We start from the raw sequence: 26548 nt of genomic DNA, 5'->3' as shown, positions 1-26548 counted from the left end.
GTGGAGAAGGCAGAAGATAGTCAGTAAGGGTCATGTTAGACAGGACTATTGTGGAGAAGGCAGAAGATAGTCAGTAAGGGTCATGTTAGACAGGACTATTGTGGAGAAGGCAGAAGGTAGTCAGTGAAAGGTAGTCATTCGAGGTTCATGCTATGTTTAAATCCAATGATATCTTGATGTAATACTCCTGTTATCATTTTTGGTATGTTCCTATTGTCTTTTTTGTAAAAAACTTAATGTAATTTGTATACAGTACATTGATACCTGTATATGTTTTATATGTAATAAAACATATTTGAATCCAGAAGTTCATGCTAGACAGGGGTCTAAATAGGGCTGCTCAGAGTGACAAGGTAGGTGGACCATTGCCAGACAGTACCATATAGAAGGCCAATTAGGAAGACATCCGAGGGTAGTCACTAGACTCCAGTTCATGATTACAGGAGATCAATAATGTGCAGTAAATCAGAGAATTGTAGGAAAAGCGGAGATTTATAGAAGCCTGTCTGCTTCCCTTTAACTTTCCCTCTTCCTCTAGACCCCTTTGCTAAATCACTGTAACACCAGGCCCTAGTTTCTCTGTTTCATTGAGTGGTTAGTGAGCAATTCACTTAGCGTCAATCTCTCTCTCTCCCTCCATCTTTCTGCTTCTCTCTCTGCCCCTCTCTCACCGATTAATCTACAGACAGCACTCAGGCTGAGGTGCCCTTCCTACTTGACACTAGCGAATCACACGTCTGTATAAAAGGATGGAGAGGACCTATACTCTGACACTGTGGGAGAGTGTCTTGGGAATGGGCTGAGTGCATATAATTAATGTGGTGAAATTCAGGTACTTGACACTTCCGTAGAAACTGCAAAGGCTATGAAGGCCTGATGGTAGATAAGTAGTGCTGTACTGAAGCTATGCTGCACATGGCCTTATACAAAGACAAAAAGGGTTTTCGATAGAAAGACAAATGCTCGCTCCCTCTCTAAATCCTAGCATGTTCATATGGTATACCGTATGACGGATTGTTACCCCTTAAAGGTTGAATCAGGGAAAAGTCAACACCGATAGAGATTCTAGCGTGTGAAAATGAATGATCATCAGAAATGGGACGCTCTATAGGTGCCCATGCTACCACTGAGAGCACTGCAATTCAGCACAATCTTGACAAATGGTGCTTAAGGGGAAGTGTATGTGAGTGCATTTACATGCATATGCAGGTGAGTGTGTGTGTGTGTGTGTGTGTGTGTGTGTGTGTGTGTGTGTGTGTGTGTGTGTGTGTGTGTGTGTGTGTGTGTGTGTGTGTGTGTGTGTGTGTGTGTGTGTGTGTGTGTGTGTGTGTGTGTGTGTGTGTGCATTTATCATAGGTGTGTAAGTAGGCACGTGTATGTGCACACAGACTTGTGTATTTGTGTTTGTCAGTGCATCATGTGTGCATTAGCCTGTGTGTCTGTGTGTGTTTTGTGTGTGCGAGTTGGCATGTGCGTTATTAGTGTACACAGATGTGTGTGTGTTCTGCCTGAAGAGAACAGCAGGCCATGCTGTGAGCAGTTCCAGGCCTCCTCCCTGTGTGTGTCCCACCAGTCGCTGCCGGCATGCTGCTGGCCCAGAGAGAGAACATCTGCTGGCTTGGCCAGGCCTGGTGGACCAGGCTCCAGAGAGACCCGTTGGCCGGATGGGGATATGGAGCTCATTGGTGTGTGTGTGTGTGTGTGTGTGTGTGTGTGTGTGTGTGTGTGTGTGTGTGTGTGTGTGTGTGTGTGTGTGTGTGTGTGTGTGTGTGTGTGTGTGTGTGTGTGTGTGTGTGTGTGTGTGTGTGTGTGTGTGTGTTGGGTGTGTTTGTGAGTGTGAGCATGTGTGAGATTCGGGGGACATAGCAAAAAGAAGGACAGAGGAGGTAACGTGCTCGTGTGAAATTCTGCCTTTGTGAGAATCTGCTCATTGTCAAGGACATTTCCAGTGGGAATCCTCTTGTCTAGCTGAGTTGTTATGTCTGAGAAGGTTCCATTTTATGACACAACATAAACAAATAGAAGGGTCATCTGAATACTCATTCACTGCCTCTGCTTTGGGGTCTTAGCCCGGTTACTGTAAAATCACTTTTGTGACTACTGCTTATGTAAAGAGGGCTTCATAAATTAATTTGATTGGAATTTTGAATTATATGAATATTTCTATACGCCTTAGAACAACATTTAAAAGTTCAACATGACAATAATACTCACATCCTGATTAGACATGTCCCAGTAGGGTCTCTCTCCGAATGACATCACTTCCCACATGACGATGCCGTAGCTCCACACGTCACTGGCTGAGGTGAACTTCCTGTAGGCGATGGCCTCTGGAGCCGTCCACCTCACCGGGATCTTACCCCCCTGAGAGGGAGAGAGAGAGGGGAGGAATAGAGGGGAAGGGAAGGGGAGAGAGAGGGAGAGAGAGAGGGAGGGGAGGGAGGTAGGGGGAGAGAGAGAGAGGGAGGGCAGAGAAAGAGAGGGGAGAGAGAGAGCGGAAGAGGGAGAGAGAACGACATGATTAGTCCAATTAAAACCCTTCGAACCAAAAGACAACTACAATCTCTCTATCCCTCCACTCCTCCTTCCCTCCATCCCCTATCGATCCAGCAGCAGGGAACCTCTGTTCCTCCTCACACATCGAACCACAGCACATCTCTCTCGGTGCACATGAGTTTGAATAAGAGGGGTTTGGTCGGGGTTTGAGCGCGCCTGTCGAGCGTGTCTGTTTGTAATTGGCCTACCTGGGCCTGCAGCGAGCCATGCATGGTACTGATTGAAATTGACGGGTGGCTTGTTTAAGATTTCCTCTACACACACACACCTGTTTGTAGGCCCCTTGGCGGTTTCCATTGTATCCGGCCAGCTTAATAATGCCAATTAGTTCAACCTGTGCATGTGTAGATAAGCCGGGCTTGAAAGGAGAGACGGGAGAGCGAGACAAGGCCCACCCTGCTCTCCTGGCTTTCTCCCTCAGTCCAACCGGGACTCTGACCAGGAGATGTATTGTGTGTGTGTGTGTGTGTGTGTGTGTGTGTGTGTGTGTGTGTGTGTGTGTGTGTGTGTGTGTGTGTGTGTGTGTGTGTGTGCGTGTGTGTGTGTGTGTGTGTGTGTAGAGGTCCAGAGGACTCAGACTGAGCTCGTTAAGGCCTAGCTCAGAGCGTTTGACCTCTGTGAGCTCCTAACCCTGAACATGATGTTAACCTCTGACCTCAGTGGAGGCAGAGCAGGGAGGTAGGAGGAGGGTGTGTGAGTGAGCGAGAGAGGGAGAAAGAGGTTGGGAGTGTTCATATGGAAGTGTGTTTTTGTAATTCGTTGAGAAAAAGAAGACTGATGGAGATCTATCTAAGCTCTGATGACTGTTGTGCTTTTCTCAGATCCCAGGGTTCCTCTTCCAGTAACTAATGCCTCTCATCTGATTCCAGGCACCAGAAGGCTCTATCTTTTATCTCCGTTCTGTCAAAAGGCTATAGAAAAACACATGAATACAAGATCAACTGCACCAATGAAAAGAAACCCAGCTCCCTCCATCTAATCTCTAACTTTGCTAGACCCATGCTTCAAAGCGACTATTTTGACTTGGACACACGCCAGTTGAAACGAAGAGTAAGAAATATAAATACACTGTCTCTTCCAAGTTCCTCTATCTGAGCTCTGACCTCAACGCCTTGTATTAGAGCCTCTCCATATCAATCACATTTCAATCAAATGTATTTATACAGCCCTTTTTAGATAAGCAGCTGTCACAAAGTGCTTCACAGTAACCTAAAACTCAGAAGAGTAAGCAATGCAGAAGCACGATGGCTAGGAAGACCTTCTTATCCCCCCCCGTCACCTTGCACCGCTCCTCGCAGACAGGCTAAGCTAATAACATTTTCACGGCTGCTGCGTTCGTGAGGCAGCTATGCAGATCGTCAGTAATTACCTCTGTGGGCGAGCTAGTTGCTAGCGCCCCGGCCCTGCCAAAACAACACTTTAATAACACAAAGTGCTGCTGAACAGAACAGACCGGGCAGGAAAACAGACAGAGGAAGAAGACAAATATATAATAAAAAGCAGCATTGGATTTTTATTTATTAACTTAGGAGGAGAAAATACTGTGAATACCCCAGGGAGGGAGAGAGGAAGAGAGGGAAAGCGAGAGAGAAAGAAAGAAAGAGAGAAAGAGAGAGAGCATGCGTGTGTCTGAGACAGCCAATACCATTTCACTAGCAAGGCAGACAGTACAAGCCAGTGAGAAAGGAACATGCTGTTCTATGTGGTGGCCTTGAGTCTTAGAGAGCACACACAGAGACATGCCTTCATGTAAAACAACCGCTCTAAGCTAAACCGTATATCAACCTCCAGCCAAGCTCCATCAATCTCTTCAGTTAGCTGCTCATCACATAAAGGATATTCAGATCTTAATTAATGTCAACATGAGAGCATAATTGTTCTCTCACGAATTCTTTTGAAACTAGATTATATATACAACGTGACTTTAGGCCACAAAACAACAGTTTTATACTTGATTATTGCGGACCAGCCATACTGAGACATGGAGCATTGCAAGGATTCTCACTTTAAACAGTTCCCTCCAGATCAACTTCAAACACCAGCAGAGGGTCACCACGCTGATGTCAACAAGATGATCTGACACAAAGTGAGTAGTACTGACTAGCTGTGACAGGTTGTAACTGGTCGTGACCGGTTGTGACAGATAAAGTGACAGGTGTAGTGACCTGCAGGGAGTGGACAGAGTGCTGTCAGGGTTAAGGAGGATCATGGGACATGGCGGATGGTGTGGCGATTTGTGACAGACAGGTCTGAGGTCTGAGGGAATGAACATGTGTTCAGGTGCAGAGTGTGTGCGTTTTGAGGAGCTCCCTAGGAAACATGAGAAAATAAAAAGGAAATATATGCCTGATCAAAACGTTGTTGTAAATCCCCTAGGAGCATGAGCAGCAGTGTGCAGCCTTTTCCTTTTCATTCTCCATGAGTTCACCTACAACTCCAAAACCTGCAAAAAGACCCTGGATGTGCGTATGTTCTTCAGCTTTTACAAGTGGGACACCTGCAATTGCTAATGTGTACTATGAGAGATGCAGTATGTATCCAGCAATTCAATGGTGCATGTCACTAGCAATCTATAGACTGAAGGGAAATCTAGAGTCAAATGGCAGTTTGTATCACTCTACACAAACTGGAGCAATGCCCTGCCTTGGTGTCCTAGTAAATGTAGATGAAATCCCCTGAACGATCTTCTCCCACTATGAGAGTCCTCAATCCTTTAACACCGTGTTTTGTTTTTCATTGCTGAGGCATGCAACCTCACCCACCACATCTCTCCAAGAGACATCAAACAGTACCATCATGTTGTTGCTAAAGCAGCAGCTGTCCCCAAATGCAGATTCATTCCTGTGGAATAAAAATGTGTGAACTCCCAGTAATGCCCATGACACAGTACCATGCCCCAACTTTTTGGTAATCCATTCCTAAACAATGCACACTCAAGTAGTCCCGAGCTCATTTACTTAGGCTGGGCAAAGTGCTCCATCAACTGACGTTTAATGTCCCGAAAGCAACGATCGCTGGAAGTCTGTCCAAATACAAAGACAGACCAGACAGACCAGACAGACCAGACAGACCAGACAGACAGAGAATACACTCCAGGGACTGTCTGGGAGAGGCAGGCCCTTCTACCGTTCCACTGTCTACAGGGCAATGGAGAATAGGTTCCACTTCAAACTTCAAAGGAACTTACATTTGACTCCCTGGAACTATTTCAGGCATCATTTCACCAAGTTCCCACATATTCTATGGCTATTTAATTAAATTAAATAGTCTAGTCTAGGAGTCACATGAGGGCTATGCTCCTCTATAGAACAAAGTTATTTTAACACACTTCTCAGGTGGTCTCAAAGTGGTATGAAATCCGACCTTTAACTTCTTGCAACTATAGGGGGTGCTGTTCCGCATTAGCATATTTGGGTCTCCAAATTAAACTGCCTCGTGCTAAATTCTTGATCGTACAATATGCATATTATTGTTATTATTGGATAGAAAACACCTTCTAGTTTCTATAGAAGTTGGAATTTTGTCTCTGAGTGGTACAGAACAAAATCTACAGCACTTTTCATGACAGGGGTCAGATTCCAGAAATTTTTACCCCTGATCTGGAGTCTGTTTTTAAGGCGACAGTGAATGCTATGAAGAAACCGACACTGCCTACGTCTTCCTCTGGGTGTCTGTACGTCATCACGTTTTGAATGGAGTCTATTGCACAATCCCAGCCATTATAAAACCACAAAATGTATAGGGACCGCCCTTTCTCGTCGCGCGCCTGAAGCGTGAAGGACATCGGACTTGCCTCATTCCAAATCCTTGTCTAACCAGCAATATTTCTCCGGTCATGTTTTCAGTCGTTATAGTTGTTAAAAACATCATAATGTAGTTAATTTGAACCGTTTTATAGCAATTTATATCCGTTTAGTGCGATTTTGAGGAATTTCTTTGTTGTGCACTCTGAAACTTTGGACACGTTTTGGGGTCCCGTTCGATCGTTAGTGGATATTTCGAAGGACAGAGGACATCTATCGACCAAAAGACGTTTATAACATAGAAAGGATACATTGCCCAAGAATATGATGGAAGAACAGCTCAAAGTAAGCAATATTTAATATGATAAATTGTTGTTCTGTCGAAATATTTTAAACGCATATTTCGCCATTTTGTTTGGTATAGCTTCACTTGGCGAACCCTGTATTGAAAAGTAAGGATAATTTTAAAAATGTAAATCAGCGGTTGCATTAAGAACTAATTTGTCTTTCGATTCCTGTCAACCCTGTATTTTTTAGTCAAGTATATGATTAGCTTTCGATTAAACTAGATCACTCTGAAAGCTGACGTTCCTCATTTTGAGGCTTGAGTTGTGACTATTTCCATTGTATAACCACGGTTTTGTATGGCTAAATATGCACCTTTTCGAACAAACTGTATATGTATGTTGTAAAATGATGTTACAGGAGTGTCATCGGAAGAATTCTGAGAAGGTTAGTGAAAAAATTAATATATTTTGGCGGTGATTACGTTATAGCGCTCTTTGGCTGGAATCGATGCTCTGGTAACGTTTGCACATGTGGTATGCTAACTTATCGATTTATTGTGTTTTCGCTGAAAAACGCTTAGAAAATCTGAAATATGGTCTGAAATCACAAGAACTGGGTCTTTCCATTGCTATGCTTTGTCTATTTTTATGAAATGTTTTATGATGAGTAAATTGGTCATACACGTTGCTCTATCTAGTAATTCTAGTCGATTTGTGATGGTCGGTGCAATTGTAAACTGTGATTTCTACCTGAAATATGCACTTTTTTCTAACAAAAACTATCCTATACCATGAATATGTTATCAGACTGTCATCTGATGGTTTTTTTTATAGGTTATTGGCTATCAATATCTTAGTTGAGCCGAATTGGTGATAGCACCTGAAGGAGTAAGAAACTGATGGAGTTAGAATAGTGGTGTATTTTGCTAACGTGTTTAGCTAATAGATTTACATATTTTGTCTTCCCTGTAAAACATTTTAAAAATCTGAAATGGTGGCTTTATTCACAAGATCTGTATCTTTCATCTGGTGTCTTGGACTTGTGATTTAATGATATTTAGATGCTACTATCTACTTGTGAAGCTATGCTAGCTATGCTAATCAGTGTGTGGGGGGGGTGGGGGGTGATCCCGGACCCGGGGTAGAGGCTCGTGAAAGGTTAATAAACGTTGTCTGTGTAGTCTTTGCAGTTAATATATACCTTCACATCGTCAACTTGATGACACCACCTCTGGAAATGCCCTCTCCCCTTGAGTAACTTCCTCTGTGGCCCCTAATGACTCAGGAGCCACTAGGGGCCCCTCAAATTAAACCCAGCGTGGATCCTATGTTTTTATCATGCATTTGCACATCTTTGTCAAGCTTTTCCAGTGGTTTAATATTAGACTGCGACCTTGGATTCTGTCCCCTTGAGATGACTCTGAGGAGGTTGAACATAGGCAATTACAGCTTACAGCACACTGAGACTCATCACATAAGAGATCACCTGGGATGTTTAAGAACGAACTGATGTGTCTCTTCTTGTGTCATTTAACAGTGTCACAGTGTTTTCTGTTCTCAGGAACTAGCATGCTGTGACCCTATCTCTCTCTCTCTCTTTTATCTCTCACTCTCTCTCTCTGTTCTCTATCTCTCTGTTTTTCTCTGTTCTCCATCTCTCTGTCTCTCTCTCTTTATGTCTCTCTCTGTCACTCTCTCTGTCTTTCTCTCTTCTCTCACAAAAACTATAGAAGAATCTGACATCTGACTTAATTTGTGGTAGCTCGCTAGCTTACTAACTGACAGAGTGGCCAGAAACATCCCATATTGTCTACTGTCAGTCTATGAACTGGGGTGTTATGACAAAATCTTTGTCCCATATTAAACCTGGTTACCCATTCAGTGTGCTATGCAGTGGAATACCATGTCTGAATCATGCTCTGCCCACACAGTGTACATCAATGCAGGCACAGATGGTGGTTCATCAATGCCCACCTCAGTCACAGATATCAGCCCGATCTGGCACACATGACAAGAGGTATAAATCAAACATGAAAACACTTGGAGAAGAAGCCATGTTCCCCCGCTTTGATAATGGAGTCTGGATGGATGCGTTTGTCAAGCACTTCCTGATACAGTTTTCATTATTTGGTACAGCAATCAAGAGAAGCAAAGACGACCCCTTGAGTCATGTTCATAAGGGACTAAACAGAAGAAAACAGACTGAAAAAAACAACTAATTGTGCTTGTCCAATAAAATAACGCTTGTTTTTTGTTTTCTGTTGTAAAATGTTTTAAAACGTTTTCCATTACGTGCTGTAATGAACACAACCCTCATAACAAATAAAATTGAATTGAACACAACCCTGTTAGGGACATGAATGCTGCATACGCTCAGGGTCTATATTGGTCCCTATAAAAGCACTCTTGAGAGCAAGGACATCCTGGCCCTTTAGACCAAATGGCAACTTTCCTCCAAGTTTTTCACTTCTTTACCCATAAGTCCCCAGTAACTTTGACCACATCAATATTTCACACAAGTGACAAACTTACAAGAGGCTTTGGGCTATATGCCAAGGAAAAGGAAGGGAAAGAGGAAAGAATGCAAATGGAAGACAATCAAACAGCAAAGGGTTTGATAGCGCCAGACGGTTAGTGTGGTGAAGCCATAGACATTAAAATCAGTAGATAGTAGCGCTGACGTCATCCACATATTCCTAAATGTCCCGATGGCACATGAAGCTGGAAGTATTTGAATTTGAAACGTGCCATATTGCTGATTGGGGCTGAATGGCACCAAAGTATCGCTAAGGATCATGGTGAAAGTGGCAGTAACCATTTTGGTGTGAAAGCCCCCTAAGTGTCCATTCAACTATATTCACCCCAACTCTACTCTCTTTCAAACTGCGTCTACCCTGTAGGCTGATATACAGAAAAAAGGGTTCTTGGACTGTCCCCGTAGTAGAATCCTTTTTGGTTCCAGGTACAACCCTTTAAGGGGTTTTAATGTAGAACCCTCTGTGATAAGGGTTCTACATGGACCCTAAATGGGTTCTACCTGGAACCATAAAGGGTTCTTCAAAGGGTTCTCCTACGGGGGCTAAGAGTGTAGCCCAAAAATGCTAATTGGCCACATGAGAATCTCTGGTATTTTAACAGAATTCTAAAGCTATTTTTGCGCATTATGATCTTGACGAGTGTGGCAAAATTGCTGGGGCTGCAAAGCGTGCTGTGTCACACACCTAAAATAACATTGGTGTTCAACCTTCCCAAGTTCTCTCACGTCACCCCGCTCCTCCGCTCTCTCCACTGGCTTCCAGTTGAAGCTCGCATCCGCTACAAGACCATGGTGCTTGCCTACGGAGCTGTGAGGGGAACGGCACCTCCGTACCTTCAGGCTCTGATCAGGCCCTACACCCAAACAAGGGCACTGCGTTCATCCACCTCTGGCCTGCTCGCCTCCCTACCCCTGAGGAAGTACAGCTCCCGCTCAGCCCAGTCAAAACTGTTCGCTGCTCTGGCACCCCAATGGTGGAACAAACTCCCCCACGACGCCAGGTCAGCGGAGTCAATCACCACCTTCCGGAAACACCTGAAACACCACCTCTTTAAGGAATACCTAGGATAGGATAAAGTAATCCTTCTAACCTCCCCCCCCCTTAAAAGAGTTAGATGCACTATTGTAAAGTGGTTGTTCCACTGGATATCATAAGGTGAATGCACCAATTTGTAAGTCGCTCTGGATAAGAGCGTCTGCTAAATGACTTAAACCTTTTCTCAATACAGGGGGTGCTGTTTCCACTTTGGAAAATATTGTCTCCAAATTAAACTGCCTCATACTCAATTCTTGCTCGTACAATATGCATATTATTATTACTATTGGATAGAAAACAATATCTAGTTTCTAAAACCGTTTGAATTATGTCTGTGGGTGAACCAGAACTCTTTCTACAGCGAAAATCATGACAGGACATGCGAAGGTCTGAAAACTAGGCTCTGATCTCGGATCAGTTTAAAACTCTGTGTGTGCCCTATGGATCGAAATGAACTGCACCCGCCTTCCCCTGGATGTCAGTAACCAATGAGAAGTGGAATGGTGTTTCTACGTATTTCTCAGAGCTTATAAAAGGGCAAGGAACGAGGTGCGCTCCCTTTTCGACTTCCGCCATTACGCAACGCAAGACCCCAGGATAGCATTTTGAAACGCTCAGTTATCGGCCTTAGATATGTCCGTCTGTAATTTAATTCGGTATAGGTGTTAGAAACATCATAACGAAGTTATTTGAAACCGATTTATATCAGTTTATGCGAGTATATTGCTATTTTCGGAATTTTCGTAGTATTGCGTTTGAGGATTTGGACATGTGTGTGCCAGGTAGCTACTGTTAGCTGCTAGTTCCGAAGTTGAAGTGGACGTTTTACAACAAAGCAACGATTCTTTTGGACAAAAGGACACCTTGCCCAAGATTCTGATGGAAGCTCGTCCAAAAGTAAGAACTATTTATGATTTTATTCCGTATTTATGTGGAAAAATGTAAACGCATTTTTCGGCCAATATTGCGGCACTAGTCTGGCTGTAACGCACACTGTATGTCTAGTAAGGTTAATTTTAAAAATCTAAATCAGCGGTTGCATTAATAACCAATGCATCTTTCATTAGCTGTCCAACCTGTATTTTTTTTGTCAATCTAATCGATAAATAATCGTAAACTTAGGTGCCCTTCCAAGATGGCGCCGCCCAGAATGCATGCCATGTTTTGACTGATTACATAGCATAACCACGATTTGTGATGCTAAATATGCACATTTTCGAACAAACTCTATATGCATTGTGTAATATGATGTTACAGGACTGTCATCTGAAGAATTCTGAGAAGGTTAGTGAAAAAATTAATATATTTTGGTGGTGATAACGTTATCGCGCTTTTTGCCTCGAATCAATGCTGGGGTGATGTTAGCTCATGTGGTATGCTAATATAACGATATATTGTGTTTTCGCTGTAAAACACTTAGAAAATCTGAAATATTGTCTGGATTCACAAGATGTTGGGCTTTCATTTGCTGTACGCTGTGTATTTTTCAGAAATGTTTTAAGATGAGTAATTAGGTAATACACGTTGCTCTCTGTAGTTATTCTAGTCGCTTTGGGTGAGTTTTGTGATAGTGGCTGCAATGGTAAACTGTGATTTATACCTGAAAAATGCACATTTTTCTAAAAAAACATATGCTATACCATAAATATGTTATCAGACTGTCATCTTATGAAGTTGTTTCTTGGTTAGTGGCTATATACACGTATATCTTTATTTAGTCGAATTAGTGATAGCTACTGATGGAGTAAAAAACTGGTGGAGTAAAAAAACTGATGGAGTAAAAAAACTGGTGTCTTTTGCTAACGTGGTTAGCTAATAGATTTACATATTGTGTCTTCCCTGTAAAACATTTTAAAAATCAGAAATGATGGCTGGATTCACAAGATGTTGGGCTTTCATTTGTTGTATGCTGTGTATTTTTCAGAAATGTTTTAGGATGAGTATTTTGGTAATTGACGTCGGTCTCTGTAATTATTCCGGCTGCTTCCAACGCTATTTCAGATTGCAGCTGCAATGTAGAACTGTGATTTATACCTGAAATATACACATTTTTCTAAAAAAACATATGCTATACCATAAATATGTTATCAGACTGTCATCTTATGAAGTTGTTTCTTGGTTAGTGGCTATATATATCTTTATTTAGTCGAAATTGTGATAGCTGCCCATGCAGGAAAAAAATGGTGGAGAAAAAAAAGTTGTGTCTTTTGCTATCGTGGTTAGCTAATAGATTTACATATTGTGTCTTCCCTGTAAAACATTTTAAAAATCATAAATGATGGCTGGATTCACAAGATCTGTATCTTTCATCTGGTGTCTTGGACTTGTGATTTAATGATATTTAGATGCTAGTATTTACTTGTGACGCTATGCTAGGCAATGCTAGTCAGCTTTTTTACTGTGGGGGGTGCTCCCGGATCCGGGATGAGTACCAAGTAAAAGTTAAATGTAAATGTAAATGTAAATTGCGGGACTGCGGTTGGGTTTGGGACCAGTTCTTGCGGGAGCGGGTGGGAGTCGGACACGAAGTCGGCAGGAGCGGACGGGCCTCGTATGAAAAGCAGCGAGAGTGGGCGGGATGAAGAAAACAGTCCCGCGCAGAACTCTACATGGACGTACTCACACTTACACGCATTGACGTACCCATACACACACACAACCCTCTCAGTCTCAACATACATCGTGTGACACGGGAGGCATCTGCCCAACATACAACCACATACAACCACTCTTGAATCACAAATGCCAGCTCTCTCTACTCCTCAGGGCATTGGCTTTCAATACAATGTGTGATTGCATTGCACTTTCCAGTCACCAATCTTTTTCACACACACAACCTCTCACCATTAGCCACTGAAAGCCTTTCACATCTTTAACCACTAACACTCCACGGTGTGGAGAAAATTCAGCCACTTTACACACACACAGCAAATACTGTGTGACACACCACTCATCACGTCGACACTGCCTGTCCTTCCTTGAGCCTCTGGGTCACTCAGGAAAAAGACTAGATAGATACAGTTAAAGTCGGACGTTAACATACACCTTAGCCAAATACATTTAAACTCTGTTTTTCACAATTCCTGACATTTAATCCTCGCAAATTTCCCTGTCTTAGGTCAGTTAGGATCACCACTTTATTTTAAGAATGTGAAATGTCAGAATAATAGTTGAGAGAATTATTTATTTCAGCATTTTATTTCTTTCATCACATTCCCAGTGGGTCAGAAGTTTACATACGCTCAATTAGTATTAGGTAGCATTGCCTTTAAATTGTTAAACTTGGGTCAAACGTTTCGGGTAGCCTTCCACAAGCTTCCCACAATAAGTTGGGTGAATTTTGGCCCATTTCTTTTGACAGAGCTGGTGTAACTGAGTCAGGTTTATAGGCCTTCTTGCTCGCACATGCTGTTCTATAGGATTGAGGTCAGGGCTTTGTGATGGCCACTCCAATACCTTGACTTTGTTGTCCTTAAGATATTTTGCCACAACTTTGGAAGAATGCTTGGTGTCATTGTCCATTTGGAAGACCTATTTGCGACCAAGCTTTAACTTCCTGACTGATGTCTTGAGATGTTGCTTCAATATATCCACATAATTTTCCAACCTCATGATGCCATCTATTTTGTGAAGTGCACCAGTCTCTCCTGCAGCAAAGCATCCCCACAACATGATGCTGCCACCCCCGTGCTTCATGGTTGGAATGGTGTCCTTCGGTTTGCAAGCCTCCCCCATTTTCCTCCAATCATTATGGCCAAACAGTTCTATTTTTGTTTCATCAGACCAGAGGACATTTCTCCAAAAAGTACGATCTTTGTCCCCATGTGCCGTTGCAAACCGTAGTCTGGATTTTTTGGGCGGTTTTGGAGCAGTGGCTTCTTCCTTGCTGAGTGGCCTTTCAGGTTATGTCAATATAGGACTCGTTTTACTGTGGATATAGATACTTTTGTACCTGTTTCCTCCAGCATCTTCACAAGGTCCTTTGCTGTTGATCTGGGATTGATTTGCACTTATATGCACCAAAGTACGTTCATCTCTAGGAGACAGAACGCATCTCCTTCCTGAGCGGTATGACGGCTGCGTGGTCCCATGGTGTTTATACTTGCGTACTATTGTTTGTACAGATGAACATGGTACTTTCAGGCGTTTGGAAATTGCTCCCAAGGATGAACCAGACTTGTGGAGGTCTACAATTTGCTTTCTGAGGTCTTGGCTGATTTCTTTTGATTTTCCCATGATGTCAAGCAAAGAGGCACTGAGTTTGAAGGTAGGCCTTGAAATACATCCACAGGTACACCTCCAATTGACTCAAATGATGTCAATTAGCCTCTCAGATGCTTGTAAAGCCATGACATAATTTTCGGGAATTTTCCAAGCTGTTTAAAGGCACAGTCAACTTAGTGTATGTAAACTTCTGACCCACTAGAATTGTAATATAGTGAATTATAAGTGAAATCATCTATCTGTAAACAATTGTTGGAAAAATGACTTGTGTCGTGCACAAAGTAGATGTCCTAACCGACTTGCCAAAACTATAGTTTGTTAACAAGAAATTTGTGGAGTGGTTGAAACGAGTTTTAATGACTCCAACCTAAGTGTATGTAAACTTCCGACTTCGACTGTAGAGAGATAGATAGATAGATAGATAGATAGATAGATAGATAGATAGATAGATAGATAGATAGATATAACTATTATAGTGCTAATATAGCTGTAGAAATAAGTAGAAAGAATAAGAGAAAGAAGGTAAACTTATGTCCGTAGTGTGAGCTCCAACCCCAGGGTTAACACTATGCAATTAACAGCATGTTCTCCAGCAACTTCCCCAGCACCTCTCTGGAGGCCAGGTAATTGGTCACCCCGAAATAGGAGGAAAACATGACAAAGGAAGGACAGGAAAAATGAGGTGATTCATTTGCAGGAAGAGGAGGTTGATGGCGACGTAATTCACGGGTCGTCGGCGGAATAACATTTTCCTTATTCCCTCGGCCTTCGCCCGCCGCGCTGGCCTCGCTCTGTGATTGCCTTAGTGTTCACCTCGTAACCGGCGGAGGGAGGTCAGCGATTGAAAGGAGCTGCCGTGGCATTGTGGAGGCTTGGCAACATGCATAGCTTAATTAGAGGAATGCATGAGAGACCCAAGGACCCCGACTCTCTGCCAAACATCTCCACAACTTCTCCCTTGTGGATAGAGAACATTCCCAGAACGTTCCCCCAGGACAGTCAGGACCAAGCTAGTGCTCAGACACGGTAAGGTCAAGGGGAACGCTTGAAGAGACTGTTGTGTGACTCTGGTTTGCTTATGGATGGAGTGCAAATAGCTGTTTATGTCTATGTGTTATGTGTCAGGCCTCTGGTGTCATAGAGGTCCTATCTCAATGGGAATACCTGGGTTGGGTAAAGGTTAAGCACACAAACAGTTGCTGTGAAAGCAATGTGGCATTGCACCATATCTTTTTTTGAAAGGAGTTCATAATAAAGCCAAAATCTATCTATATTTTGAATCCCGTTACAGTATGAAACCCTTGAGATGCATCATCTAATATTCAAGAAGTCTTGTACATGAAACAGGCAAACATCAAAAACATAATCTATAGTCCAATTCTAACCTTGAACCCCTTCTGAACCTCTGTAGCATCAACAAGATTGACAGCCGACAGAAGGTGATCTTGTATTTCTTATTTACTTGTTGTTCAGGAAAAACACCTTTAGCAGGGCTTAACCGCAGGGGTCACAGAGACCCAGGTCGGTCTGCCTTCCTAGTGGCCAATTCACTTCCCAAACCCACCAACAGGAGGTCACGTCCCCTCTACAAAACCTGTCACACTTCCCGTTCACACCTGAGACTCAGACACATTCAAGCACGCACAAGCACAGTCACGCATGTGCACACACACACACACGCGCACACGCACACACACACACACGCGCACACGCACACACACACACACGCGCACGCACGCACGCACACACATGGTTGAGTTCTAATATAATCATCTTCTGCTCTCTAAATAAAGGTAGACGTGGGTTTGTATTGTTGTTGTCTTGTCCTTGACTTCTCAAAGATCATCTCCTATGTTTAGATAGATAAGAACTACATTTACTCTCCTATATTTGTACTGTCTTGGTAGCTGATGTTTAGATGCCTTACCACCTTTATTTTTAGAACATCTTAGAGTTTTTAGTTGTAAATTACTCATACATATTGGAAATATATTTTATTTCCTCATGCACAGTGTGTGCATATAAATTATTTGACAAAAGTTGCCCTCAGGCAGTTTCGTCAAAGCAGCGAGCCGTTTCACTACATCCTTTAAAACAACTGGCCTCACTAAAGAACAGACTCTGGTGTACTGCACCAGGCAGACTCACTGTATTCCCTCCAACTGTCAGGAGCAACTGAATAATAAACCATTACAAATAACTCATTAGCAGTCGTTTCAAATAAAAGTCAATGCAGGTCACACACACTCACACAACAAGCCCTCATAACCTTGCACTGTATTCAGATACGAGAGTGTGAGTGTGTTGTGGATGACATCGAAAACAGAGCGGGGAGGAGATGGAGTCAGATACACCAGCCATAGTGTCTAATAATTACAAATCTGTACCTCTGTGGTGTTAATTAGGGGCCCAAACCCTTCCATGATGCCCCAGGAATAATGCATGATGAGCGGGGGAAGGGGACAGGGCGACCAGGTCCAGATCCCGAGGAGTGAGGAGGGACGGTGTGCTAGCTGTCAGATTGAGGGGCTTAGATGCTCTTTGGTTTCCCTGCATCCCACGCATCCCAATGACAGAGGGGAGAGAGGAGTTCTTCCCCAGAGTCTCTGCACTAATGAAGATGTGACAGTCATAGTCCGTGACTAGTAGAAAGAGGGAGGTGAAGGAAGAGAGAAGGCTTGTGGAATGTAAAAGAGAATAGATGGAGGTAAGAGAGCGAGTGACTGAGAAAGAGAAAAGTGAGTGGCGAGGAAGACTGAAAGGGAATGCATGAGAGATGGCCTGACAGAAGTGCTGTAGTTCTTCTGATGTACCAGTTACCTCTATTTTATTCAAGCAGTCCTAGACACACACACAACTACTCACAACTACACTCACAACAAAAGGGCCATGACTAAGTGTGTCTAAAAACATACCAATGAATCACCTTCCTCCTCTATCATAATACGCCGAATGCCGGTATGTTGTTTGTTGACAACAATTGGAGGAGACACATCACAGTGGAGACACACTTCATAAACATCAATCCCAGAACCCTCCCTCTTCTATGTCGCCCGTCTTCAGACAGTCTTGTTGCTATGAACCAACCTATCCATTTCAAAACATAAAGGTGAGAAAATCTTTTTTGGGGGGTTCAGAGAGTAGGACTCACCAGAGAGCTGGTGTAGGAAGGGTCAGAGGTATCGTCCTGAAGGTAGCGCGAAAGTCCGAAGTCGGACACCTTGCAGACCAGGTTGCTGTTGACCAGGATGTTGCGGGCAGCCAGGTCTCTATGGACGTAGTTCATCTCAGAGAGGTACTTCATGCCCGCCGAGATGCCTCTCATCATGCCCACCAGCTGGATTACGGTAAACTGACCGTCGTTTTGCTGCAGGAGACATGGAGAGAGGTAGAAGGGGATTATTAGCACCATGAAATTAAACTTGTCATCTACAGGCCTATCTGCAGGCCTTTCAGCTGAGATGTCGACAATAAACAAGCCATACTTCAATGAATTCTACACTATTTCAAAGTATTAGGCATGAAGATGTTCAGACCGGACACGGTTCTATTTGATTGCATGATTCTACATGATTGAAATGCAATTGATTTAAAAACCGCAACAACATGACACTAACACAAGCACATTTTGCATGCTATGCTACAGATGTTGTGTGAGTGTCAGATTGTATAGAGACCATGCCTAGCCAACACTGTTCTGACACGAAGAGGCTGTGTTGCAAATTCCTTCCACGTCCTCTGGGATCTCTTTCCCAGAATAGAAAAGCCTACGGACACATCCGTGTCACCACAGTCAGGAAGTAAGGGCACACTTTTGTACAAGATCTACCGTCACACCTACAGTACGTACAATAATCCATACACACAGGGTGTGACAAACAGCCTAACCTGCTGCCTATCTATCTCTGTGCAACCCACTTCTCCAACACAGCAAACTAGTTGTTTCTGAGTCTGTGATGGAATCGTCAAGGCTTTACACTTAAAGTGATTTGATCTTTAGATTTTTACTTTCACGCTGCACTCTTAGAAAAAAGGTGCTATCTAGAACCAAAAAGGGTTCTTTGGCTGTCCCCTATAGGAGAACCCTTTGAATAACCCTTTTTGGATACAGGTAGAACCCTTTTGGGTCCAATGTAGAACCCTTTCCTTAGAGGCTTCTACATGGAACACAAAAGGGTTCTACCTGGAACCAAAAAAGGTTCTACCTGGAAGCAAAAAGGGTTATCCTATGGGGACAGCTGAAGAACCCTTTTGGAACCCTTTTTTTCTAAGAGTGTATCACACTAACGACACAGTCCCAGACAGCCCTTGTATTGCATATTATTTCCTATTTTACATCAAATGAAGGGGGACGGAATTCATTTTGATTCCCAAATTGGATTATTCAAACACGATCCTATCAAAATGAGTGGTTAGAGGATGTTTCTAGTGAAAATTGCACATCGTACATCACTGTTGGTAACACTCACACATGGGGGAGCTCTCTCTCTCCCCCCAACCCCTTCCTAGTTCCTCCCTGTGTCTCCAATGCTCAGAGGAGCTTTGACACACACTAACAAATAAGAGGGTAGGGTAAGATCGATGGGAACATAAGACGGATGTGGCGGCTAGCAAAGCCAACTTCAACGGGCCCCTTTAAACCAGCATTAGAACAAAGTAGAGTAGAAAACCAATCCATGAGATGGAGGGAGGGAAGACTGAAGGGAAGGAGAGAAAAAAATAAGGGTTGAATATTGATTAAGCTGTACACTCGCTCGTTCCGTCCAAGCTACAAAAGAGCGAGGGGATAGTCCATTAAGAGCTTGGGGCATGAGTGGAGAAATTAAATGAGGAGGACATAAGTTGGCTATTTCAGGAAGTCTTTGATGAGGGGAGGGTGGAATTGGGTTCAGTACATTCTCAAATCTACGATGAGTGTGCTCTGTAAGCCTAAGCCCTGTTGCGGGCTGACAAATGTGCATTACATTGCCCATATACCATCAGCTGTAACTCATATTGGTTTTATCAAGCCACAAACATGCTGCAATGAACCAGTGCAGTCTTAGTGCAACATACACTGAGTATGCCAAAAATTAGGAACACATTCCTAATATTGAGTTGCAACCCCCCCCCCCCCCCCCCCCCACACACACACACAGGGATGCTGGCCCATGTTGACACCAATGGGAAAGGAAAGCGGGATACCTAGTCAGTTGTACAACTGAATGCATTCAACTGAAATTTGTCTTACGCATTTAACCCAACCCCTCTGAGGTGCGGGGGGCTGCCTTAATCGACATCCACATCTTCGGCGCCCAGGGAACAGCGGGGTTAACTGCCTTGCTCAAGGGTAGAACAGATTTTTACCTTGTCAGCTCTGGGATTCGATCCAGCAACCTTTTGGTTACTGGCCCAACGCTTTAATGCTTCCCACAGTTGTGTCAAGATGGCTGGATGTCCTTTGGGTGGTTCTTGATACACACGGGAAGGGAGACTGCTGAGTGTCAAAAACCCAGCATAGTTGCAGTTCTTGACACAAACCAGTGCTCCTGGCATCTACTACCAAACCCCGTTTGTCTTGCCCATTCACCCTCTGAACGGCACACATTCAAAATCCATGTCTATATTGTATCAAGGCTTAAAAATCCTCCTCCCCTTCATCTACCCCGATTGAAGTGGATTTTAACAGGTGACATCAATAAGGGATCATAGATTTCACCTGGATTCACCTGGTCAGTCTAAGTCATGGAAAGAGCAGGTGTTCTTAATGTTTTGTATACTCAGTGTATATCATCATACTGTATAATACATATTATGTGAACAGAAAAAACATGTAAATAAACTATTACCACAGTCACATTTACTATAAGAAACTACAAAAAAGAGGTGGTAAGCATTGTTTATAAATGATTAATAAGGCATAGTGGAGTGAACACCATCCATATTCCTGGGTCTATACTCATTAAGTGTTTTAGATTGGGAGTGCTGATCTAGGAGCAGTTTAGCCTTTTAAATCATGTTGAAAAGATTACATGGGACAGGGGGACCAGCTGATCGTGGAGCAGCTCTCATAATCTAAGGCACTTGATACACACACGTTCTATAACTCACCCTCAGGAAGGAATCGAGGGCCCCGTTCTCCATAAACTCTGTGACGATCATGACTGGCCGACTCTTGGTGACCACGCCCTCCAGTCTGATGATGTTGGGGTGGTCGAACTGTCCCATGATTGAAGCCTCGGACAGGAAGTCCCGCCTCTGCTTCTCCACGTATCCTGCCTTCAGGGTCTTGATGGCTACGTAGATCTCCCTCTTGCCTGGGAGCTTCAGACGTCCCTTGTACACCTCACCAAACTCACCTGGGGGAGGGAGAGGTGTGGTGTGTGGTTATAGAGCTAGATCAACAGTCTAGAGAGATCAAGTCAATATTAGACCTTGAGATTTCAGTAAATATAAATCCATTTGATTGCGCTAGTGGAATACCTCGAATCTTGCTCGAGAGGGACCCTATATGACCAGGGACCTTATACAACATGTATGTTGGACCAGAGTTAACAAGCAGAAGATAGTTAGACCTTTGTTTTTTCAATAATCAAAAGTAATTGTCTCATTTGAGATCAACAGTGGGGCTATCTTGTTGAACAGCAGCTCAGAATCTGGGGAGGGCATTCATGAATAGAAGCTACAAGAATAACAACACAACAAATTCACAGTAAATATCTACTATTTCAATTCCTTGATTACTCATCATCCTCTAGGCATCCTGCAGAGATCCCACACCACTGAATAAACAAAAAACGGAAATCTGTAATTAGCAAACCCCCATTCCTCTATCCTTTCCTTCATCCCACTCCTCCATCTCCTCCCCCTATCCTTTCTCGTTTCCTCTCGCCTATCATGCAGTGTGTCTCAGCCAGACCACCGGAGGCTAATCCAGTCCTTGTCTCATTAGCCTGCTGTTATTTAACTCTTTGTATGAATCAACACCAATGAGCATGTCTCCATACAGTCAAGAAGGTCTGGCCTGGCCCATCGAGGGAGGGCATGTCCCCAGAGAGAGAGAGGAAGAGAGTTAGGAAGGGAGAGAGGGAGGGAGTTAGGATGGGAGAGAGGGAGGATAGAGAGGGAGGGAGGTGGGGGAGAGAGAAAGAAATAGAGATAGGGAGATAGACAAAGAGAAAGAGAGAGAGAGCTTGGTACAGGGACTGGGATGCTATAGGCTAAAGATATTTCTGCCACCCACCAACCTGCCCACGCACAAAGAAACACACATCCATTCACATTTACCTGCGCCGATGACTTCTTCGATCTTGACGGTGGAGACGTCAATCTCCTTGGCGAACTCCCGGACGGCCTCGTTGGGGTCCTCATAAGTGAAGGGGTCGATGTAGATCTTCATTCCCGGAGAGCCTGAGAAGTGGGTCGGGCAGCCCATTGGGGAGGGGCAGTTAGACATGTCGGCTCTCAGGGAGAGCTCTAGAACCAATCAGAGTGGATATGAACAATCAGTGAGAGTGCAGAATTTGTTGTGTTTTTGGTAGTGAAATGGGCTGTGGGTGGACATTGACTTCATATGTCCATGTAGTATGTATGTAACAGCATAGTGCAATGAAAAAGGTAGCTGTGCTGTAATACAACCTCTCAAAAGGTATCTATGCATTAGAATGATGTTTCCATCGGGTGTTAGAAGCGGTTCAGGGAACATAACTAAAATACAGAAAATATTTTTTCAATGAAAGTGATCCATACTATTCCGGAACAGAACCATTATTTTAAAAGCATGGGAACCGGTTAATAACATTATTTTATGTTCAAGGCATTTTTTCTAGTTGAACAAAAAAAAACGCAACAAAGCGCCTATGAAAAGCCCTTCACTGTGTCACTCAGAAACGTATTCCAGTGTCCGCCTGCAAACTGAAAATCTTTGCCAGTGTGTGTGTTTAGGACACCTGCCCCTCCCCCCACCGAAGCATAGGCTACTGTACTGATGTTACCATAGGCTACTGTACTGACGTTACCATAGGCTACAGTACTGACGTTACCATAGTCTACTGTACTGACGTTACCATAGGCTACAGTACTGACGTTACCATAGGCTACAGTACTGACGTTACCATAGGCTACTGTACTGACGTTACCATAGGCTACTGTACTGACGTTACCGTAGGCTACTGTACTGACGTTACCGTAGGCTACAGTACTGAAGTTACCATAGGCTACAGTACTGACGTTACCGTAGGCTACTGTACTGACGTTACCGTAGGCTACTGTACTGACGTTACCGTAGGCTACTGTACTGACGTTACCGTAGGCTACTGTACTGACGTTACCATAGGCTACAGTACTGACGTTACCATAGGCTACAGTACTGACGTTACCATAGGCTACTGTACTGACGTTACCATAGGCTACTGTACTGACGTTACCGTAGGCTACTGTACTGACGTTACCATAGGCTACAGTACTGAAGTTACCATAGGCTACAGTACTGACGTTACCGTAGGCTACTGTACTGACGTTACCGTAGGCTACTGTACTGACGTTACCGTAGGCTACTGTACTGACGTTACCGTAGGCTACTGTACTGACGTTACCGTAGGCTACTGTACTGACGTTACCGTAGGCTACTGTACTGCCGTTACCGTAGGCTACTGTACTGCCGTTACCGTAGGCTACTGTACTGCCGTTACCGTAGGCTACTGTACTGACCTTACCGTAGGCTACAGTACTGACGTTACCATAGGCTACTGTACTGACGTTACCGTAGGCTACAGTACTGACGTTACCGTAGGCTACTGTACTGACGTTACCGTAGGCTACTGTACTGACGTTACCGTAGGCTACTGTACTGACGTTACCGTAGGCTACTGTACTGACGTTACCATAGGCTACAGTACTGACGTTACCGTAGGCTACTGTACTGACGTTACCGTAGGCTACAGTACTGACGTTACCGTAGGCTACAGTACTGACGTTACCGTAGGCTACAGTACTGACGTTACCGTAGGCTATTGTACTGACGTTACCGTAGGCTATTGTACTGACGTTACCGTAGGCTACTGTACTGACGTTACCATAGGCTACTGACCTGACGTTACCATAGGCTACTGACCTGACGTTACCATAGGCTACTGTACTGACGTTACCATAGGCTACTGTACTGACGTTACCGTAGGCTACTGTACTGACGTTACCGTAGGCTACTGTACTGACGTTACCGTAGGCTACTGTACTGACGTTACCATAGGCTACTGTACTGACGTTACCGTAGGCTACTGTACTGACGTTACCGTAGGCTACTGTACTGACGTTACCATAGGCTACTGTACTGACGTTACCGTAGGCTACAGTACTGACGTTACCGTAGGCTACTGTACTGACGTTATCGTAGGTTACTGTACTGACGTTACCGTAGGCTACTGTACTGACGTTACCGTAGGCTACTGTACTGATGTTACCGTAGGCTACTGTACTGACGTTACCGTAGGCTACTGTACTGCCGTTACCATAGGCTACTGTACTGCCGTTACCATAGGCTACTGTACTGACGTTACCATAGGCTACTGTACTGACGTTACCATAGGCTACTGTACTGACGTTATCGTAGACTACAGTACTGACGTTACCGTAGGCTACTGTACTGACGTTACCGTAGGCTACTGTACTGACGTTACCATAGGCTACAGTACTGACGTTACCATAGGCTACAGTACTGACGTTACCGTAGGCTACTGTACTGACGTTACCATAGGCTACTGACCTGACGTTACCATAGGCTACTGACCTGACGTTACCATAGGCTACTGTACTGACGTTACCATAGGCTACTGTACTGACGTTACCATAGGCTACTGTACTGACGTTACCGTAGGCTACAGTACTGACGTTACCATAGGCTACTGTACTGACGTTACCATAGGCTACTGTACTGACGTTACCGTAGGCTACTGTACTGACGTTACCGTAGGCTATTGTACTGACGTTACCATAGGCTACTGTACTGACGTTACCATAGGCTACTGACCTGACGTTACCATAGGCTACTGACCTGACGTTACCATAGGCTACTGTACTGACGTTACCGTAGGATACTGTACTGACGTTACCGTAGGCTACTGTACTGACGTTACCGTAGGCTACTGTACTGACGTTACCGTAGGCTACTGTACTGCCGTTACCGTAGGCTACTGTACTGACGTTACCATAGGCTACAGTACTGACGTTACCATAGGCTACTGTACTGACGTTACCATAGGCTACAGTACTGACGTTACCGTAGGCTACTGTACTGACGTTACCGTAGGCTACATTTACATTTACATTTAAGTCATTTAGCAGACGCTCTTATCCAGAGCGACTTACAAATTGGTGCATTCACCTTATGACGTTACCATAGGCTACTGTACTGACGTTACCATAGGCTACAGTACTGACGTTACCATAGGCTACTGTACTGACGTTATCGTAGGTTACTGTACTGACGTTACCGTAGGCTACTGTACTGACGTTACCGTAGGCTACTGTACTGACGTTACCATAGGCTACTGTACTGACGTTACCGTAGGTTACTGTACTGACGTTACCGTAGGCTACTGTACTGACGTTACCATAGGCTACTGTACTGACGTTACCATAGGCTACTGTACTGACGTTACCGTAGGCTACTGTACTGACGTTACCGTAGGCTACTGTACTGCCGTTACCGTAGGCTACTGTACTGCCGTTACCATAGGCTACTGTACTGACGTTACCATAGGCTACTGTACTGACGTTACCATAGGCTACTGTACTGACGTTACCGTAGACTACAGTACTGACGTTACCGTAGGCTACTGTACTGACGTTACCGTAGGCTACTGTACTGACGTTACCATAGGCTACAGTACTGACGTTACCATAGGCTACAGTACTGACGTTACCGTAGGCTACTGTACTGACGTTACCGTAGGCTACAGTACTGACGTTACCATAGGCTACAGTACTGACGTTACCATAGGCTACTGTACTGACGTTACCGTAGGCTATTGTACTGACGTTACCGTAGGCTATTGTACTGACGTTACCATAGGCTACTGTACTGACGTTACCATAGGCTACTGACCTGGCGTTACCATAGGCTACTGACCTGACGTTACCATAGGCTACTGTACTGACGTTACCATAGGCTACTGTACTGACGTTACCGTAGGCTACTGTACTGACGTTACCGTAGGCTACTGTACTGACGTTACCGTAGGCTACTGTACTGACGTTACCGTAGGCTACTGTACTGCCGTTACCATAGGCTACTGTACTGACGTTACCATAGGCTACAGTACTGACGTTACCATAGGCTACTGTACTGACGTTACCATAGGCTACTGTACTGACGTTATCGTAGACTACAGTACTGACGTTACCGTAGGCTACTGTACTGACGTTACCGTAGGCTACTGTACTGACGTTACCGTAGGCTACTGTACTGACGTTACCATAGGCTACAGTACTGACGTTACCATAGGCTACAGTACTGACGTTACCGTAGGCTACTGTACTGACGTTACCGTAGGCTACAGTACTGACGTTACCATAGGCTACAGTACTGACGTTACCATAGGCTACTGTACTGACGTTACCGTAGGCTATTGTACTGACGTTACCGTAGGCTATTGTACTGACGTTACCGTAGGCTACTGTACTGACGTTACCATAGGCTACTGACCTGACGTTACCATAGGCTACTGACCTGACGTTACCATAGGCTACTGTACTGACGTTACCATAGGCTACTGTACTGACGTTACCATAGGCTACAGTACTGACGTTACCATAGGCTACAGTACTGACGTTACCATAGGCTACTGTACTGACGTTACCATAGGCTACTGTACTGACGTTACCATAGGCTACTGTACTGACGTTACACACGATTCAGAAGATAGGGAGAGATTTTTAATTAGCTAGAGAAGAATGGATAAACTTTTTCATTGCTAGCTAAGGATACTATAAACTTTGAAATTCACATTGGATTTATTAACTACAAAATGGTAAGATGTGTTTTCATTCTGGTGCCGCTCTGCACACAAGCTTGTTACCTAGCGAGCTCAAAAGACATTCAAAGTTCCTCCATAGAAGTTGCTCCTCCTAGATATAATTCAAATACTTCAGATAATACATGTCATAACAAGATGCCAGAGATTCAATCCTC

At 44.0% G+C, this 26548-nt stretch overlaps 1 protein-coding gene across 3 annotated transcripts in view; it reads right to left on the bottom strand.

Annotated features, from left to right (window-relative positions):
• The window catches only part of LOC139560632 (ephrin type-B receptor 1), a 405983-nt gene that overhangs the window by 9794 nt on the left and 369641 nt on the right, over positions 1-26548 (bottom strand). For 2 of the 3 annotated variants that reach the window (XM_071377579.1, XM_071377581.1), the window contains 4 exons: positions 21649-21837; positions 20473-20720; positions 17534-17749; positions 2215-2364 (listed from right to left, as the gene is read on the bottom strand). In XM_071377579.1, the coding sequence (XP_071233680.1) occupies positions 2215-2364; positions 17534-17749; positions 20473-20720; positions 21649-21837 (803 nt within the window). The remainder of the gene's footprint in view (positions 1-2214; positions 2365-17533; positions 17750-20472; positions 20721-21648; positions 21838-26548) is intronic. The other variant, XM_071377580.1, reaches the window with a different exon arrangement.

This window comes from Salvelinus alpinus, chromosome 30 (assembly GCF_045679555.1).
Source record: "Salvelinus alpinus chromosome 30, SLU_Salpinus.1, whole genome shotgun sequence".
Lineage (NCBI taxonomy): Eukaryota > Metazoa > Chordata > Actinopteri > Salmoniformes > Salmonidae > Salvelinus > Salvelinus alpinus.
The sequence above is the reverse complement of the archived record's forward strand: the minus strand, read 5'-3'. Positions and strand labels throughout refer to the sequence as shown.